Genomic DNA, 19,770 nt, shown 5'->3' with positions numbered 1-19,770 from the left:
AAGCAGGAGCCGGTCCGGCTGCATCCTCGGCCCCGGTTGTGGTCCTGTCACTTGTCTGGTTGGCCCTCCTTCCCCGCCGTGAAGTCAGGCTGTCCATGTCCCACCCGCCCTCTGCTTTTTGGCAGTTAGCAGCGAATTAGAATAGGCTGGCCTCTTCGTGTCTCCATCCCCACCCGCTGCTTCCGCTTCTCTCTCCTGGGCAAACTGAAGCCAGCGTGCGTGCGTGTGTTGTGGTGACGTTTAGGCCGCAGTAACAGCACCTCCAGGCCGGGCACCCGCCTCTTCGGTCACGGTTAGCTGGTGACGTGGATGGCGGTGGAGCTGGGGTGCCCTGTGCTCACCCGCTAGCATCTGTGGCCTCGCTGCCTGACCCCCTCCTTGGCCCAGAGGTGAACTCCTGTTTAGATTATTTTTGACAGGTAATTGGTTTCGTCCCCGCCAGAAGTTTGCCCTGCGCATAGAACTGAGCATTCAACAGGCCCTTCTCTGCCCTCACAGCGTGCTCTCGGGCCACTGCTTGTACACAGACACCCGGAGCCGGCGCGTGGGCACGCGTTAGCTGGTCACGGGATGGTTAAGGACCGTCCAGAGAGCTGGCTCAGGTACAGGGCAGCCCTGTGCACCCAGCCTGTTCCGGTGTTTGCTCCTCTGTCGTCTGGGCTACATTCGCTTTGTGACCTAGAGCCTCTTCTGACTTTTGATAAAAGGGCTATACCATGTGAACGGTTCCCTGCCCCTTCTGTAAACTCTCAGGGCTTCCTGTAACGGTTTTATGATCTTTTTATAACTACAGGGGTAGACGCTCTTCTCTGGGTTTTGAACTGAATGATGTGACTTTTAATTTGTGTCCTTTTAAACCGTAGGAAAGGGATAAAGTGATGCCCCTAATTATACAGGGTTTTAAAGATGCAGCAGAGGAAGCCGGAACATCTGTAACCGGCGGCCAAACAGTGCTAAATCCCTGGATTGTTCTAGGAGGTGTGGCTACAACTGTCTGCCAGCCCAACGAATTTATCATGTAAGTTGATTTTGGTTTCATGTCCCCTGGCCAGGTTCTCTCTCTCTCTCTCTCTCTCTCTCTCTTTCTCTCTTTCCTTTAAAAATATATTTATTGAGATATCCACAGCAGCCACTCCCAACTCCCTTCTCCCCCATCCCCTGGAAGCCACAGATCTACTTTCTGTCTCATGGATTTGCCTGTCTTAGACATTTCATATAAATAGAATCATGCAACATGTGATGTTTTATGTCTGGCTTCTTTCACTTAGCACGTTTTTAGGGTTCATCCATGTTGCATGTGTGTCACTACTTCATTCCTTTTTATGGGTGAATAACATTCCATTGTATGGACAGACCACAGTTTATTCATCCAGTCATAGATCATGGACCTTTGAGTTATTTCCACCTGTGGTGCGTGATGCTGCTGTAAACATTCGTGTGCAAGTTTTTTTGTGTGGATATACATTCCAATTCCCTGGGGTAGATACCTAAGAATTACTGAGTCACGTGGTAACTATTTAACTTGAGGAACAGACTAAGGCAGCTGCACCGTTTTACCTGCCCACAGCCATGGATGGGACCCTGCTGTCTCCACATCCTCTCACCAGGACTTGTTTTACTGTCTTTTTGGTAATAGCTGTCTAAGTGGGTATGAGGCGACATCTCACTGGGTTTTGATTGGCATTTCCCCGGTGGCCAGTTCTGTGAGCATCTTTTCTTGTGCCCTCTGGCCATTTCTAGATCCTTGGAGAAGTTTCTTAACAGAAGTTGGCCCTTTTCGTGTTTGATGTCTTATTCAGAAAAGCCACCTTGTCCTATTCTTAGAGGAAGCAAAAGCTCCGTTTGTTTTATCTGATTTTGTGAGCAGGCACTGTGTTCAGGACTCCAGGGGTGTGAAAGGCCCTGCAGTGCAGAACCCCTCACCTGCCCTCAGTCATTAGTGGCAAACACTTTGACCAGTCTCGGGTATTTTTAACCAAGTAACTCTTGACATTCAGATTATCTTCAGTTATGTTGACATTACACATAGTACTCCAATGCATAGATCATCTTGCATGTGTGACTCTTCGCAAGAAATTTTTCAGAATGGAATTGCTGGGTCCGTTGCCTGCGCACCATAATTCTGATCGATGTCTTCAGTTTGCCCTTCGTAGAGGCTCCACCAGCAATGGGTGAGAGTGCTGGGTTGCCCCATCCTAACTAGCACAGCCTGGTGACAGCCTCCTTGGTCTTTGCCTTACTCCTGAGAGTAAGGGTGAGTGTAATTTTCATGTATTCACGTCTTTGGTCCATTTTTTGACTGATGGGTGCGTCTGTGTTAAGGGTCTTGCCCTTTACCTACATCCAGGTTTTATTTTCCTATGTTTTATGTTGGTAGTTCTCAAACTTTCCACTTAGATGGGACAAGAGAACTTGCACCTGTCTCCCCCATTCCAGCTTTCCCATAGAAAAGGAACCCAGCTGTAGCCAAAAAACGAGAGAGGAAAAAACAATAAAACAGGCTTCAATGAATTTTTTGTCAACAACGTGTATGCTTACTTTGTAAAATAAGAATGCACCTATGCAGGTGATTATATTTTGTAAAAGACTGCCCACAAACTTAAAAATAACCCAGCAATTTTATCATACTTCACTTGCTGATACAGATTTGTAGGTTGCACATAACCAGTGACGCACAAGAGCACATCAGCTCTCAGGTGCAGTTGAGTCAGAATTGAAAGGCATTTATGTCTTAAGGTCCCGTTTTTGGAAAATGAGTTTCTGGTATATCCTCCCAGAATTAATATTTTTCAAAGCTAACAATGGATATAGATATTACAGGATGAGTCGAGGAGCTAGTTTTTGATTTTTAAGTCTGTGCCCCTGGCTTTTTAATCGACTTGTGTGAGTATTTGAGTTGTTCGCTGTCAGGGGACGGGATGGCTGTGTGGACAGCTCCTTGAACTTGGACAAGAAAGACATGAGTGCTAGACCCATGTCCTGGTCGTGAGGATACAAGTGAGATGGGAGTTTTGTCTGAGGGGGGACAGTCTTTCTGCTTTTAGGGCTGCGTTTTTTTAGTATTTGCCTTCTGTCTTTAAGACAGGGACCAACCAGGGACCCTGTGTACCAAGTAGGAAACTTATTGGTCATAACTCTGAGTTTGAAACATTGATGCTGAAATCACCAAAACATTAGACCCACAGATTCTAGCCAAATCCCACATCCTGAGAAATCCCACCTGCATCTCTATCATATAAGTGACTGTAAAAAAAAGAAAGAGAGAGGGAAAGAAAGAGAGGAGAGAGAGAGAGAGAGAAAGGAAGGAAGGAAAGGGAGGGAGGAAGGAAGAAGAAAGAAAAAAAACAACCGTTTTTGTTCCAGAAGTCTTGTTGCCTCAGAACCCTGGTGGGTCTGTGTTGAAAAGTACACAAGAGGGCTTCCCTGGTGGCGCAGTGGTTGAGAGTCCGCCTGCCGATGCAGGGGACGCGGGTTCGTGCCCCGGTCCGAGAAGATCCCACATGATGCAGAACGGCTGGGCCCGTGAGCCATGGCCGCTGAGCCTGCGCGTCCAGAGCCTGTGCTCCGCAACGGGAGAGGCCACAACAGTGAGAGGCCCGCGTACCGCAAAAAAAAAAAAAGAAAAAAGTACACAAGAGCATGGCTGAATCAGGGCCTGATGAGGCCTTTGAAGACTAAGCGATTTGCTTTTTTGGGAAACTGATAAGTCACTGGCCTAAGTGTTGTCAAAGTCCACGGCCTCCTCACTTTTCATTTAATGTTTTGTTTGTCAGTCATCCTAGTAGTAAACGGCAGAGCTCTAATACATGGCATTAGTTGGCTTAAATATAAGTGAGTGTTTGCAAACACACAAGTGGTTTTACCGGCCTTTTCTTTCTCCTGTTTAACCGACAATGATGAACTTATCTCCTCGGTTGATTTGACAAGGACCTGCCTGTGCTCTCTTCTTCAGGCCAGATAACGCAGTGCCAGGCGATGTGCTCGTGTTGACCAAGCCCTTGGGGACGCAGGTGGCTGTGGCCGTGCACCAGTGGCTGGACATTGTGAGTGACCTTCACCTTCCGGTGTCAGCAGTGTGGTTTCTAAAATAAGCTCTTCTAGTTTTAGTACCAGGAAGTGTGCTGTCCATCTAGGCCTTCAGAAATCCTGGGAATTGTCCCTATTCTTGTATTAGATCCAGTTTTCATGTATTGAATGCTTGAAGTAGGTAATCCCCTGCTCGGGCTTCAGAGATAATCCATAATGAGAATTCAGGGGACAGTGAGTGCAGTTTATCTGTTCATTTGGTGCTGAGATGGGTATGTCTTTCATACTTAAACATCACTAAAAAATAATACAGAGGAGGCAGTTCCCTGGCGGTCCAGTGGTTAGGACTCCGCACTTTCACTGCCGAGGGCCCAGGTTCAATCCCTGGTCGGGAACTAAGATCCCGTGAGCCGCGCAACGGAGCCAAAATAATAATAATACGGAGGAGAATATGTGCAAGGTTTGATATTTGAGTTTTAAGGCCAGGCTTATTGACAGTTTAAATTATTTTAGTCATGAGTTTTTTGGTCATTTCTGGTTGCTTGTTTTGTCTTTTTAAGCTAATTAGTAACTCAGAACATTTTGATAAATAATTAGGTCGTGGAGAAAGCATCTAGAATATGAAGATATTTATCCTGAGTCACTTTTCAAGTGAGCTATGATCAGTTGTTCTTCATTTAAGACTTTTCATTGCCATAACAACTCAAAAATTAATATGATTGTGGTATATTCTCACATATCTCAATGCTTTTAATTTCTACAACTGTCATCTGAAACCATCAGTCCTGAGAAACAATTGAAAATGAACAATTTTATGTTATTCGTCAACCAGGTATATCTTAGATTGACAAACAGAGCAGAGAAAATCTCTTAAGGAGGCCGCATTCTTTAGTTATTTTTCCCTTCTCATCCAGTGAGGATGGGGAGATTTCCCATCAGGTGTGATCACCTGTGAGTCAGACCATAGGGCTTTTATAGGCCAGTAATCCAGAGGTGCTTTCCAATAAGACTGCCCAGGTGAGGCAGAGGGGGTCCAGGAGGAGGGGCTCTGGGATCCTTCTGTTTGTCCCACCCCCAGCTTGACACTGCCTTTGCTTTTTTTTAACCAGTTTCTTAAAGATGCTCAGAATTGAAAAAAGCAAGTTTCAAAGGCAAAGTAACAGCACAATACCCTTTCATAAAGGTCGGAAGCAACCCAAGAGTATTGTTTGGGCATCTATACGTACGAGGATACTATTTTTTGAAACGCAGGGAAATGACAAGTGTAAAATTCAGAATCATTGTTACCTCTGGGGGAGAGATGGGGGCAGGGGGATAAGGGAGGGACGCAGACATAGACTTAAGTTACTTGTTGGGCAGTAGATGTTGGGTATTACCAAGAAAGGAACAAACGCACGAATGCTGGCTATTAAAATGGACCGTGATGACTGTGTGTCATGAACTCAGCATCGCGATGCCAGATCCTTTAAAACTCAGACTGAGGAGGAAGGGGGAAGACGGCAGTCTTTCAGAGGATGCTTTGTGGTCACCCATGCCGTCCTCGTAGCTGATACAGTTCAAGTTGTTTCCCATTCATTTGTCCCTCAAGAGGACTTGATCCCAGAATTCAGGGAAAGTCAGTAAGAGTATAAATTACATGAAAAATGAAAGCCATCCGCTTACTAGGGGAGATGGAGAAGAGAACCCAAGGACATTCAGAACTGTCTTGCTGGTTTCAAGTTTCTAGTACGCTGCAGTGTTTGACTACAGAGGTGTGGCTGAGGACAGAGAAGGTGCCAGATGATATATCTAACGGCCACTTAAAGCAGTAGTCACGGGGGGAAGAGTTAGAAAACTTAATATTGTGTGCAGAATTAGGGAAGCAGAACGCCCCAGAAGATGGCTAAGGAAAAAATACTCTTTCAGTGGTTAGAAGCAAAGACTGATCACACTTTTCTCTCTTTGCTCCCTCACCTGTGTTCCTATCATTAGCCTGAGAAATGGAATAAAATCAAGCTGGTGGTCACCCAGGAGGATGTGGAGCTGGCGTACCAGGAGGCGATGATGAACATGGCCAGGCTCAACAGGACAGGTGCGGCCAGGGCTCGCCACGCAGGGGTTGGCCAGCTTTCTGAGCAGGGCTGGGACGGGAGACACTTAGGGCTTTGTGGGCCACAGACAGTCTCAGTTGCATTGATTTTCTTTTCCCCCCATGACTCTTTTAACACGTTTCTTTAAAAAAAAAAAAACAGAAAACAAAAAACCAGAATACATTCTTAGCTGGAGGAACTGGCCATGGGCCAGGTTGGGCCAGTGACTGCAGAGCCCCCTCTGTCGGTGCCTGGAGCACCGGTGGGACTCCAGCTATGTCGTGTGTTCTTGACAGAAGCGTGGGGTAAATGTGACTCACCTTAGAGGAAGTAAACGGCTGGCCACTGGCCTGAACGTTGCGCTAGGTCAGGTGGTGAGGCCGTGAGCGTTTGTCCCCAGCCATTCCTCTCTGAGGTGTGCGTCTGGAGTTCTCCAGGGCACTGCGCCTGTGCCAGCATCTGTGTCCCCTCTGGCTTAGAATCGCTCACCGTGGGGACAGTGCCAGGCACCGGGGAGAAGCAGAGAAGCATGGATGAAGTCATCAGTTCACTTTATGAATCTGTGAAATGGAGAGCTAAGGTCACATTTTCTCTCTGTTGCTTCAAATTCTACATTCCTGTGATTATGGGCAGCACTGAATTCCTCTGCACCCCAATAAAAACAGAAGAGAAGTTTATATAGCATGTTTTCAGAAATACTTGACTGACATTAATTTCAAGTGTTAACCTTGTCATATTTTTAATTCCCAGATTTGTGTATATAAATGAGTAATGACACTCACGCCATGATTTTTTGACATTTCATTTCTAGTTCTAGCTTCTTAATACTGATTAGACAGTAATAATAATAATAGTGGTTACCACTGATTTGGTAGTTACTATGTACCAGGAACCTGACATATTTTCTCATTTAATTCTTCTGACAACCTTATCAAGGTAGCTACTATTATTCTCATTTCACAGGGAGGTTAAGTAACTTGCTCAAGGTCACAGCTAATCGATGGGGACCTAGGATTTGAAGCCAGATACGCTTTTAATGCTTTGAAACTACTGCTTATAATGCCTTTAAGTGTTATATTCTATCCTTTTCTTAATGATTTAGTAAGAAATCAAGGCCCTCTCCACAGTCTTTGTGCACAGTAATTGAACCAGTACTTTGTACTATGCTAAGAATCTTAAAAGTAGTTTAAAGTAAAACAGGAAAGTTCAGGAAAGAGCCAGAAGTCATCTTCTGGGAAGCAGCAAGGCTGCCAAGGGACTCACTTGATGCAGTTTAAGCATCTTACAGGTGATTTTTATTAGCGTTCATACCTGTATAGAAAGCACCAGGTATATTTTATAATTAAGAAGGAAGCCCGGGCTTCCCTGGTGGCGCAGTGGTTGGGAGTCCGCCTGCCGATGCAGGGGACACGGGTTCGTGCCCCGGTCCGGGAAGATCCCACATGCCGCGGAGCGGCTGGGCCCGTGAGCCATGGCCGCTAAGCCTGCGCATCCGGAGCCTGTGCTCCGCAACGGGAGAGACTACAGCAGTGAGAGGCCCGCGTACCGCAAAAAAAAAAAAAAGAAGGAAGCCCTTGTTGGGTGTCTTTGAAGTCCTAACCTCTGACCAGCCAGAGGAACCCTTTCTGGAAAAGCATCTGTGTGGGTCGCTCTGTACAGAGGATTTGGAAGCAAACCAGCATTTAGAATGTGAGCTCCAGGAGGGCAGGGAGCTCTCTTTTGTTCACTGCAGTGTCCACAGCACTTAGAAGAGTGAAGGACACACCACAGGGGTCATTAAATCTGGATGGAATGAGTGAACTCTGTGCTAGCCCTTCTTTTTGGTACTTCATGGACATCTTTTGAACAATCCTGTGAATTGGATCCTGTTTTTCCTCCTTTGTCTGAAAAGAAATACATGTAAGGAATACACGCAGCTTCTATTCTCAAACCCAAATCTGTCCAACTTTATAAAGGCCACTGTTTCTCCCACTTGTTCTATCTACATAAGCCTGTGATAGAAATTGGTACAGTTTTATTCTGGAAATATCAGTTTTCTTCCTCATCATTAATTGCATGTTGTATTTAAGGACCTGGGTTTGGGTTGTGTGGAATCCTATTTTGGAACTTTGAAGATACTTGGAAGACGAAGTTCTAGATGAAGTTCAAAAATCTTATCCTAAAAAAAGTCCCTGTTTATTTAGTTACTCAGGGTTCGCTGAGCCAGCAGTCAGAAATCTCATCCCTCCCATTCTACAACTTACCCCAAATGACTCTGAACCCAATATATGGAATACTTAAGCCATGAAGTCTTCAATTATTTAAAAAGAAGAAGAAATTTGACTGTTGAACAGGGGATCTCAAAAGATCTTCTCCGAAACTCTGATTTTAAAGTCACTTTAGAGTGTGAAAAGAGGGCTTCCCTGGTGTTGCAGTGCAGAACCCACCTGACAGTGCAGGGGACATGGGTTTGAGCCCTGGTCCGGGAAGGTCCCACATGCCGCAGAGCAACTAAGCCCGTGCGCCACAACTACTGAGCCTGAACTCTAGAGCCCACAAACCACAACTACTGAAGCCTGCACACCTACAGCCCGTGCTCCACAACAGGAGAAGCCACTGCAATGAGAAGCCCTCGCACCGCAACAAAGACCCAACGCGACCAAAAATAAATAAGTTAATTAATTAATTTTAAAAAATAAAAAAATAAAATGTGAAAAGAGATTTTTTTCCAACATCTGCCTTTCCCACCTTCTTTATTAAAAATTTTTATTAGATACTAAATTGATACAAAAGTTATTTTATAAAATATGTGCAGGGCTTAAGGAACAGCAGTACAGTACCCATGTGTCTACCATCTCATGTGAGAAAGAGAACCTGGCCTTACAAGCCCCAAGGGGCCCCTCCCACACCCAGCTCGGGGAAAGGGGCGACGCTGTTCTGAATCTAATGTTTATTCTCATGTGTTTTAAACTGTTTTTGCCACATAGCCTTGTCCCCTTGAGCAATAAGTTTTGCATTTTTTGCTTTACTAAATCATCCCTGTGTCATTTTATTTCCTTTTTGCTGTTTTGTACACTGTTCAATATTCCTGTCAATCCCTGGCGTGTGCAGCTGGATTTCATTGTTTTCACCACTGTATAATCTTCCACTCCATGACTGACTGCTGCTGAGAACTTCTGGTGCACATGTGTAGGAAAGAGGGCAGTACTGCCTCGGCTTTTCTAGAAGGTGCTAAATGATTCCCAGAGTGGTGGTATACCACAGTTTTTGAGAGTATGCTACATTTTAAAGATTCTTTAATATGTTTTCTCTTCCTGTTTATTTTCTATAGTTTTTCTACTGTAAAAAAAAAATCATGTTAACTATAGAAATGCTGTCAGAAAATGAAAAAAAGGAGAGAAAAAACATTGTTCATAATCCCACCAGCCAAAAACAGCTTCTGTTAATATTTTTATGTATTTTCCCAGGATTTCTTCCTTTGGTTGGTTGTCTGTTGTCTTATTGTTGACGTTGTAAACTAATGGTTAGCGTACATTTTACTTATATTTGGAATTTGCTTTTATTCATTTAATATCACTAAATTCTTTTTTCCATATTATATAATCCTAGTACACATAATGTTTAATGGCCAGATGTTCTACCTGAGTGATACACCATAACTAAATTACTTTTTGCCTACTTTTGAACAATTTATTTTGAGATCAAATTTTTTTATAATTTTTTTTCCTGCATTCCAGGAGTATTTCTTTGGCAATATTCAACATTAAGTTGAATTGTAATTATTTAATTCTGTGTTCTCAGATGTTCTCATCACTTACAACCAAGGCTTTTCATTCGTACTTCTCTTCCTGTGCCATTCAAAATGTCTAAGGAGGGCTTCCCTGGTGGCGCAGTGGCTGAGAGTCCGCCTGCCGATGCAGGGGACACGGGTTCGTGCCCCGGTCCGGGAAGATCCCACATGCTGCGGAGCGGCTGGGCCCGTGAGCCATGGCCACCGAGCCTGCGCGTCCAGAGCCTGTGCTCCGCAACAAGAGAGGCCACAACAGTGAGAGGCCCGCGTACTGCAAAAAAAAAAGTCTAAGGAGTCTTTTTCCTTTCTTTGGTCCTTCAAATTAAGTAGTTTAACAATAAGAAAGTAATTTGTAATGGATTTATTTTTACCCATGTGGGTTATTAGTTTGTTTATAATTTGAGCATTTAAGATTCCCCATCCTTAAGTTGTAGACATTATTGGTAGGGGTACAGTATGGCAGAACACTATGCAGGAGTGTTTGGTCATATCTAGCAAAATCCTGTGTACATTTATTTTGACCCAGAAGAAGTCCCACTTCTGTGCGTCTGTCCCAGAGCTACAGTGGCCAAAGTATGAAATGACATGTGTACAAGGCTATTCATTGAAGCACTGTTTATAACTGCAAAAGAAGGAAACAGTCCAAATGTCCATCACTAGGTGACTGATTGGATTATCTCATCTCTGTGCACAGAGGAATACTATACAGCCATAAAAAGGAACAAGAAAGCTTTATTACTAGGGAGCTATCTCTAGGATATGGCCAGATGAAAAAAGCATGTTCATAAATGAATATGAATTATGTTCATAAATGAATTAATTTGTATGTTCATAAATGTATGTTCATAAATGAATATGAATTAATAATATGTATTTTATACTTTCAAAAAGAAACAATGGAAAAAATAAATCATTAATAAAAATGGTTACATATAAGAGGGAATAGGGAGGAAGCAGACCCTCTCTGAACATGCTTTGTTTTGTAAGTTTGACTTGGAAATACATGTTTTGTATAGTTTTCTATACTTAAAAGTTAAAACAGCATATTTTACAAATCCGAACCAAATTTTTTTTTCTTACATCTTTACTGGAGTATAATTGCTTTACAATGGTGTGTTAGTTTCTGCTTTATAACAAAGTGAATCAGTTATACATATACATATGTTCCCATATATCTTCCCTCTTGCGTCTCCTTCCATCTCATCCTCCCTATCCCACCCCTCTAGGTGGTCACAAAGCACCGAGCTGATCTCCCTGTGCTATGCGGCTGCTTCCCACTAGCTATCTATTTTACGTTTGGTAGTGTATATATGTCCGTGCCACTCTCTCACTTTGTCACAGCTTACCTTTCCCCCTCCCCATATCCCCAAGTCCATTCTCTAGTAGGTCTGTGTCTTTATTCCGGTCTTAGGTTCTTCATGACATTTTTTTCCCTTAAATTCCATATATATGTGTTAGCACACGGTATTTGACTTTGTCTTTCTGACTTACTTCACTCTGTATGACAGACTCTAGGTCCATCCACCTCATTACAAATAGCTCAGTTTCGTTTCTTTTTATGGCTGAGTAATATTCCATTGTATATATGTGCCACATCTTCTTTATCAGATGGACAGTTAGGTTGTTTCCATCTCCGGGCTATTGTAAATAGAACTGCAATGAACATTTTGGTACATGACTCTTCGTGAATTATGGTCTTCTCAGGGTTCTTTGACCCACCTCCTAGAGAAATGGAAATAAAAACAAAAATAAACAAATGGGACCTAATGAAACTCCAAAGCTTTTGCACAGCAAAGGAAACCATAAACAAGACCAAAAGACAACCCTCAGAATGGGAGAAAATATTTGCAAATGAAGCAACTGACAAAGGATTAATCTCCGAAATTTATAAGCAGCTCATGCAGCTCAATAATAACAAACAACCCAATCCAAAAATGGGCAGAAGACCTAAATAGACATTTCTCCAAAGAAGATATACAGAGTGCCAACGAACCAAATTTTTTTAAGGTCGTTCAACATATTTCTAAGTTAGTGGCAAAATCACATGAAGAATTATTTCAAATCACTTTGAGCCTGGTAGTTTCAGGGCACATCCTCAGAACAAAAATCCACAAAAATATTTCATTGTCATCAGTGGGTTTGTGTTTGTGAGAATGTTGGCATAGTAAGATAAAGCAAATAAGTTAATGTAGTTAGGAACAAAGATTTTAAGAATAAGAGAGAAGTAAGATCAAAGAAGCTAAGTGAAATCTGTAATCTTTAATTCGAAATGATCAGTGTGAAGTCAAGATTTTCTATAAAAATGTTCATTTCCGTGCCTACTGAAAAGGCCTAGAAGTGGTGATAACCTGCAGGCCTGAAGTCCTAGTGCCCAGATTCTGTTCGGAAAGTTAATGCTCTCCACTAAAAAGGGCCAGGACTCCCTGGGGAAATGGCAGATTCCAGTTTGGGGACAGGAAGTACAGAAGCTAAGCCTGGACTTCCTGTGCCTGAAAGTGGTGGCACTGTCAGCGACTAGTGGGGTCGTGTCACTTCCCGACAGCTTGAAGGGGCTCCCACCCGTCACAGTGGGGGGGGGGTGCAGTTTGAGTATCAAAGACAAGAGTGACCGTATCAAGTATCTAAACAAATGATAATTAAAACTTTTCTGGTCACCTTTGGAAGTTGCTAGGGCACCAACTTGTTCTGAAATAAAAGGAATCAACCCCTTATTTTACCTGTTTTATATGGAGTGTATTTCAGGGAAACCATATTTTCTAAAAAATTCTTTATAGAGGTCACATCTAATAAACACAGGAAAAATGATGGAATTAACAAAGTTGCCATTTTTGCTGATCCCTTGATTTAATGAACCTCAACAGCAAACATCAGTGGCTGCTAAAACCTTTTGGTGAAAGGTTCTCGTTGAGATATTCCCCACCCCCATGAAGTATTCTTGCCAGCAAAAAATGAACCAGAGTCTCTTGGAGCCTTGGTCCTGAACACCAGTACAGGAAGTCAGGAAGATGGTAGAACATGTCAGCATCGGGGGAGATCACCACATCTATAATGCAGGAGATGCTACAGAAAACAATGGCTCAGTTTCCACGAGTAAATGACGTGGGGGGGAAAGGAGGGGAAACTGTTAAGAAGTTTAAGAGAGAACAATCAAATGTAGTATTAATTTTGTTGGTGTGATAATGATACTGTGGCTGTTAAAAGTTTTTTTATCTTTTAGAGGCACACACGGAAATATTGTATTTATAGGCGAAGTGATATGATTGGGGTTGGCTTTAAAGTTGCCCACGCCCCGGACCCTCCACATCCCCCAGCAAGTGGGCAGGAGTAGATGAGGCCCCAGAAGAAAGGTGGTGATGGTTGAAGCTGGGCATTGTTGGGTACGTGGGAGTTCGTTGTGGGCTGCTACTCTCTCTACTTTGTGTTTCGCTGAAATTTCCGTAGTAAAAATTAGCAACAGTAATTCCCCATACAGGGAAGAAGTGGTAATCAGTACCTCAAAAATTGAATCCCTCTTACTGACTGTAGGTTTCAGTGGGTCCTCTTATCTACTATGGTCCTCAAAGCTTGGGAAGAGCTGAAGTGCAGGTCTTGGCTTTGTTAAATGTCATCGGCTGCCCCACTGCACCAGGTGCGGGTGTGTTAATAGGATGGGCCGTCCTAGTTGCTTATCTAGCAGCATGGACTAGAAGGGTCGATTCTCCTCTCTGCATGTGTCGTTGAGATTGCACCCAAGTAAAAGAGATCTTGGTCTAAAGAGAGGAAATGGACCCCAAAAAGGCATTCACCCCAGAGTACTTCTGTAAACACAGGGCATATTTCATTCCAAAATCAGCCTTTCCGTTACTTTCCCCCCTAAAATGAAATACAGGAGTAATGCAATCCCAACTACAATTCTAGCAAGTTATTTTGTGAGTATCAGCAAACTCATTCTGAAGTTTATATGGAGAAGCAGCGGACCCAGAACAGCCAACACCGTGTTGAAGAAGAGCAGGTTGGAGGACTGACACTTCCCAACTTCAAGACTTCATATAAAGCTGCAGACATCAAGACAGTATGGCGTTAGTGAAAAAAGAGACAGATAGATCAATGGGACAGGATAGAGAGCCCAGAAGTAGGCCCGCATAAGTATAGTTGAACTGCTCTTTGACAAAGGAGCAAAGGTAATTTAATGGAGAAAGGATAATCTTTTCAACAGATGGTGCTGGAAAAACTACACATCCACAGGCAAAAAACGAATCTAGACACAGGTCTTAAGCCCTTCATAAAAATTAACTCAAAATGGATTGTAGACCTAAATGTAAAATGCAAGACTGGTAAACTCCTAGAAGACAACTTAGAAGAAAATTTAGGTGACCTTGAATTTGGTGATGACTACTGAGATAACACCAGAAGCACTATCCATAAAAGAAAAAATTGACAAGTTGGACTTGATTAATATAAAAAAACTCGGTGAAAGAGAGAGAGGATGAAAAGACAAGCCACAGACTAGGAGAAAATCTAAATCTTCACAAAACACGTCTGATGAAGGACCGATAATCCAGAATATACAACGAACTCTCAAGACCCGACAGTAAGAAAATCCAATCAAAAACGGGCCAAACATCTGAACAGACACCTCACCAGAGAAGGTACACAGATGGCAAATAATCATATGAAAAGATGCTCCACATCATACGTCACTAGGGAATTACAAATTAAAACAAGGTACTACCCCACGTCTACTAGAATGGCTAAAATCCAGAGCACCAAATGCTGGTGAGTATGTGGAACAATAACAACTCATTGATTGCTGGCGGGGATGCAGAATGGTACAGCCACCTTTGAAGAGAGGTTGGCAGTTTCTTACAAAACTAAATCTACTAGTAAGATCCAGCAGTTGTGCTCCTTGGTGTTTACCCAAATGAACTGAACACTTCTGTCCACCCAAAAACCTGCACATGGATGTCTGTTGCAGTTTTATTTATAATTGCCAAAACTTGGAAGCAACCAACAAGTCCTTCAGTAGGTGGTGAACAGATAAATAAACTGGTCCATCCAGACGGTGGTGTTGTTCAGTGCTAAAAAGAAGTGAGCTATCAAGCCATGAGAAGATACGGAGAAACCTAAAGTACACGTTACTAAAGTGAAAGAAATCAATCCGAAAAGACCAAATATAGTGATTCCAACTCCCTGACGTTCTGGAAAAGGCAAAACTATGGAGACAGTAAAAAGATCCGTGGTTTCCAGGGGTTGGAGGAATGGGTGAAAAGGTGGAACACGGAATTTCTAGGGAAGTGAAAGTACTCTGTACGATACTCTAATGATGGATACACGTGATCATACATTTGCCGACACCCGTAGACTGTACAACATCAAGTGAACCCCAGTGTAAACTGAACTGGAGTTAGTAATGACGTATCAATACTGATTCATCACAGCACCACACTGACGCTGGGTGTCAATGCAGGAGAAATGGGGTTGGGGGGCACCGTACGGCAACTTCCTGCACTTCTGCTCAATTTTCTCTAACCCTAAGACTACTCCAAAAGATAAAGTGTTTTATTGTTTTTAATTAAAAAATAAAAGAGATTAACCTTTTAGACATCAGGAAGGTACCTTGAATTTAGGTCAGACAGTCTTAAAAGATCTTGTTCTTTGATTTTAGGAGAGTTTAGACAGGTTTACTTTTGTTGAGATAGCATTTCCTCTCTACAGATATTTTAGTTTACTGGGAATTTACTGTTGGTTGAAGCTGCTGTTCTGAGCGGTTCAAACTGAACTAGGAAACCAACTTTCAGAATTTCACTCTAGGTTTTGTTGATTTCACTTCCATCGTATGGTGTTGCCAACCAATTAGGAGTTTTGAGATCAAAGCATATGTAAGATTTTGAGTTGAGGAAGGGTGTTTCCTTGGGGTCTCCATTCACGACACCAGATGATAAAGGCTCCTGTGTCCTCTGGCAGCGGCGGGACTCATGCACACGTTCAACGCCCACGCGGCCACCGACATCACGGGCTTTGGGATCCTGGGCCACGCACAGAACCTGGCCAAGCAGCAGAGGAATGAGGTGTCCTTTGTGATTCACAACCTCCCAGTCCTGGCCAAGATGGCAGCCGTGAGCAAGGCCTGCGGGAACATGTTTGGCCTCATGCACGGGACCTGCCCAGAGACATCAGGTACCAGGGCCGCAGGCCGGGTTGAGGGTTAAGCAGGGAGGTCAGTGGGATGTCCCCGAGGAGGAGGAAGCCAGGTCCAGGAGCTGGACACCCACCCCCCAACCCCACATGAGGTTTTGGCTGCAAGGGTTCTCAGCCCCCTGCAGCGTCTCCTGCCGTCCTGCCTGTGATGAGCAGTGTCATTTTCAGTCCAGTGTTTGTGTGTTTGGTGATGGAATGGGAGGGAAGGAGGGCGGATATGGGGAAAATAGGTCATTCAGTTTCCATTGACAACTCAGCATTTTAAATAACCCATGTATCCGTAGGTTACATTGAAGAGGCTGTATTTTTTCCTTGCAAAAATAAGTCTAAAATTGCTGTTTTGAGATGAAATAGTATACTATGTCTCCAAAGTACCTTTTTTTTTTTTTGTCCCGTTTTTTTCTCTCTTCTTTTTACCTGGATCTCTGTTTCATCTTTTCAGTCCCCCACCCCACCTCACCCCTCTTTTCTCCCCCTAGTTTCTTTTACTTCTTATTTTATTTTTTCTATAACTCAGTAGTTTCCCTACCCTGGTAAAACAGTTGAATCACCTGGGCATTAAGAAAAATACCCATGCCTAGACTGGACCCCTAGGAAACCTAATTAAGTCAGTCTGGGGTGGGCCTGGTCGTGAGAAGTTCTGACCCCCAGAGGCCAAGACCACAAAGCCCCAACCACGCACCAGCCCTTTAGGGGGGCCTGGGGTCTCTGGTGGGCCTCTCATGGCAGTGGAGAGGATCCTGCCACTTCCTGGCCTCGAAATAGATACGAAATCCATTTCCTAGAAGTAAGCTCCAGGAGGGCAACTGAACTGCTAGTAGAACAGCTCCTGCCGCCTGGAGGGCATGGAATCAGTTGGAACAAACTAACGAATATTCCCAACTAATGCAACCTGTCTCTATTCAAATATGAGAAGTTTCTCCTTTTTTGTAAAAGTGTAGTATATACTTTTGCCTGATTTGTGTTTCTTCTACTTACAAATGTATGAAATATTCTAGCCTAGCTACTCAAGTACCAATGAAGATTTCTTTTCATATATCTTGTATTTTTTCCATTTTGAAGATAATGACAGAACCAGTGACAGAACCCAGATACTTTGGGGCACGCACACTTTCTTCCTGACCTTAATTTTTAAATTTAAAAAGTATATATATACCAAAAGCCTTTTTTTTGTAAAATGAGGACTCCATGTAGAGAATCAAATAGAAAAGGAGTTCTCTTTTGTTTTTAAATAATCCTTTCAGCGCAGCCTGGAAAAGATAGCCTCCACGTATATCACTGAGCCTCAGACACCTCACTGCTACCTCCACAGCGTCAGACGATTCTCAGGTGGGGCGTTTTCATGATTTAAGTTCTGTCGTGTGTGTTCTGAAATACAGTAGGAGCTGACCAAGGAGCTGCGTAATGACTCTGCAGTGTGGAAGAGGTGAAGGCAGTGCAGCCGGCTTCTTCGTAGAATGTAGCTCAGTGCAGACATTTTCTAGAGGGATGGTGGCAGGGGAACTGCAGTTAACGGTCATCCTTTTCTCTTCTTTTCCCCTTTGCCAGGAGGCCTTCTAATCTGTTTACCGCGTGAGCAGGCAGCTCGGTTCTGCGCAGAGATAAAGTCCCCCAAATACGGGGAAGGCCACCAAGCGTGGATTATTGGGATCGTGGAGAAGGGTAACCGCACGGCCAGGATCATCGACAAACCCCGGATCATCGAGGTCGCGCCACAGGTGGCCACCCAGAATGTGAACCCCACACCTGGTGCCACCTCTTAATCTAGGCCGAGGCAGCTGTGTGGTTTTGTTTTTAAATAGCTCTATTTCCTTTATCATCGTTTCAATTAAAGACTATAAACAACAATGAAAAAAATCTCATTGTGTCTACACATCTGGTGACCTTAGGTCGATTTGTGAGTGGATGCAATTAATCAAATAAAATCCATTGCCTTTTTTTCCCGTTACATTAACTGAAGATGCACCTAATCTTGAGGCAGCTTCTGAGTTGAGAATTATATTGTTATCCAATACTGTTGATTCATTTTGAATCTTTAGACACTTATCTCTTGCCGAGTAGGCTCTTTTTAAAGGTGCTTTCACGTAGCACAGACATTACCCATTGTAGTGTCAAATAGCAGTTTGTGTCTTTTCATTTTGTGTATATTTATCATTATCGGTCTGACCCTTTTTGAAGTGTCTGGAATGGTATTCTGGAAAGACAGAATTGGTGAGTGAGTGACAAAATGGTATCCCAGTAGCGAGAGGGTTGCATGAGTCCTTTGAGTCTTCTAATTCCATAGCATCTCTTTGACCCAAGAGTGCATTCAGTTAAACCAGGCAAGTGCTTAACTCTGCATGGGAAGCACTTTGAAGACAAAAAAGAAATGTTACTTCTTTTATTTGTAGCCTTCCTAATACTTACAGTAATATTAACTGTTTTCTTTATCGATAGCAAAAAAGGACACTTTCTGCAATGTAATTAGATGTTCGATAGCGCAGCAAGGAATTGCCCTCCGAAAGGGGGTTCGTGTATAATACTCATTTACAAGTCAACATATAATTAGCAACACAAATAATTTTTAAATATAATCAAAAATAAAGACTGTTCTGTGGATAGCAGTGTTTAATACATTTTATATTTTGTATGGTGATTTCAGGCCTTTTGATTTCTTAAAATCAGCAGCTATTTAGCCTGATCCTTAGCATTATTTTGTCCTTTGCGCCAGTACTTTTCCGTGCACGCTTCCTGTGATCTGTGTGGAAACGCGTATCGCCAGCTGTGCAGCTCGGACTTCCAACTTGTTATTCAAATAAATATTTAATTTTTGTTATTGCTCTTGTATAATCAGATGCCCCTTTTAGTATTATTTTAGAAGCATCGGGAGGGTTTTGGCTAAAATACAGTTTATTGGGGGAAAACTAGATTTTAGTTTTATAAAACTTTTAAGTCTTTCACGGGACCTATATTTTCTTGAGGTAAATTTTGTAGTTCTAGAACAAATAGGCAATCTAAAAAGGTGTTTATCGGTGTTAACTTAAAAACAGAGGCTTCCGTATACTTTCCCCTATGGAATGAGTAGGAGGGGGCTCCTGTCCTCAAGCACAAGTGCACTGATGCCTCACGCGTCTGCGCTGGAAGCTTCTGAGCACTTCCTGCCTGCAGGCGCCGAAGCCGAGAGAACAGCCAGACTTCTTGCCAAAGGAAACCACCACCTGGGAGGCGAAGCCCTGGAAGAGGCTCCACCCTGGACGCGTCCTTCTTCAGGGGCCAAAGCGCAGCCTCTTCGCACGTGTTACTGGAACTCAAGCCATAAGTTCGGTGCGCGGGACCGAGGGGCTGCCGCAGAACTGAAATTAATTGGACGTTTTATAGGAATTGAAACCCATGTTGGTCCTCAAAAGCTACAAGCAGGTGGTCTGCAAAATAAAATGTGTTGGAAACCTGAGTAAGAGAAACATACTGTTGAGCTTTTTTTCTTTCTTTCTTTAAATACAGGCGTGACGGCTAAATCTGAACTCCTTTCAATGTTGATCATGTCTTGAATGCTGATGGTTTCCTTGGTGGCAGGTCTGCTGAGAGGAAGTGAGCCAGTTGAATGATGCACTTGAGGAAGTCATCTTCGCGAAGATTCATGTTTATAAGGAAAATGCTGGGTACTTAGAAGTCCGTGTAATCGAGTTGGAAGAACGGGGCTTTAAAGGGGTGTTTCTTAGAGAGCGAGTCCACGTCACACCTGCATCAGAA

The 19,770-nt window shown here is 43.3% G+C and overlaps 1 protein-coding gene across 12 annotated transcripts in view; it reads left to right on the top strand.

Annotated features, from left to right (window-relative positions):
- Window positions 1–19,481, top strand: part of SEPHS1 (selenophosphate synthetase 1) — a 29,738-nt gene extending 10,257 nt beyond the window's left edge. For 9 of the 12 annotated variants that reach the window (XM_067703639.1, XM_067703619.1, XM_067703643.1 and 6 more), the window contains 5 exons: window positions 864–1,018; window positions 3,953–4,043; window positions 5,998–6,097; window positions 15,808–16,020; window positions 17,590–19,481. In XM_067703639.1, the coding sequence (XP_067559740.1) occupies window positions 864–1,018; window positions 3,953–4,043; window positions 5,998–6,097; window positions 15,808–16,020; window positions 17,590–17,804 (774 nt within the window). In that variant the 3' untranslated portion in view covers window positions 17,805–19,481. The remainder of the gene's footprint in view (window positions 1–863; window positions 1,019–3,952; window positions 4,044–5,997; window positions 6,098–15,807; window positions 16,021–17,589) is intronic. The other 3 variants (XM_067703685.1, XM_067703673.1, XM_067703647.1) reach the window with 1 other exon arrangement.
- Window positions 19,482–19,770: the final 289 nt, after the last annotated feature.

The sequence above is a fragment of the Pseudorca crassidens genome, chromosome 1, assembly GCF_039906515.1.
Source record: "Pseudorca crassidens isolate mPseCra1 chromosome 1, mPseCra1.hap1, whole genome shotgun sequence".
In the NCBI taxonomy this organism is placed as follows: domain Eukaryota; kingdom Metazoa; phylum Chordata; class Mammalia; order Artiodactyla; family Delphinidae; genus Pseudorca; species Pseudorca crassidens.
Note: the sequence above shows the minus strand (reverse complement) of the source record. Positions and strands in the feature narration are given on the sequence as shown.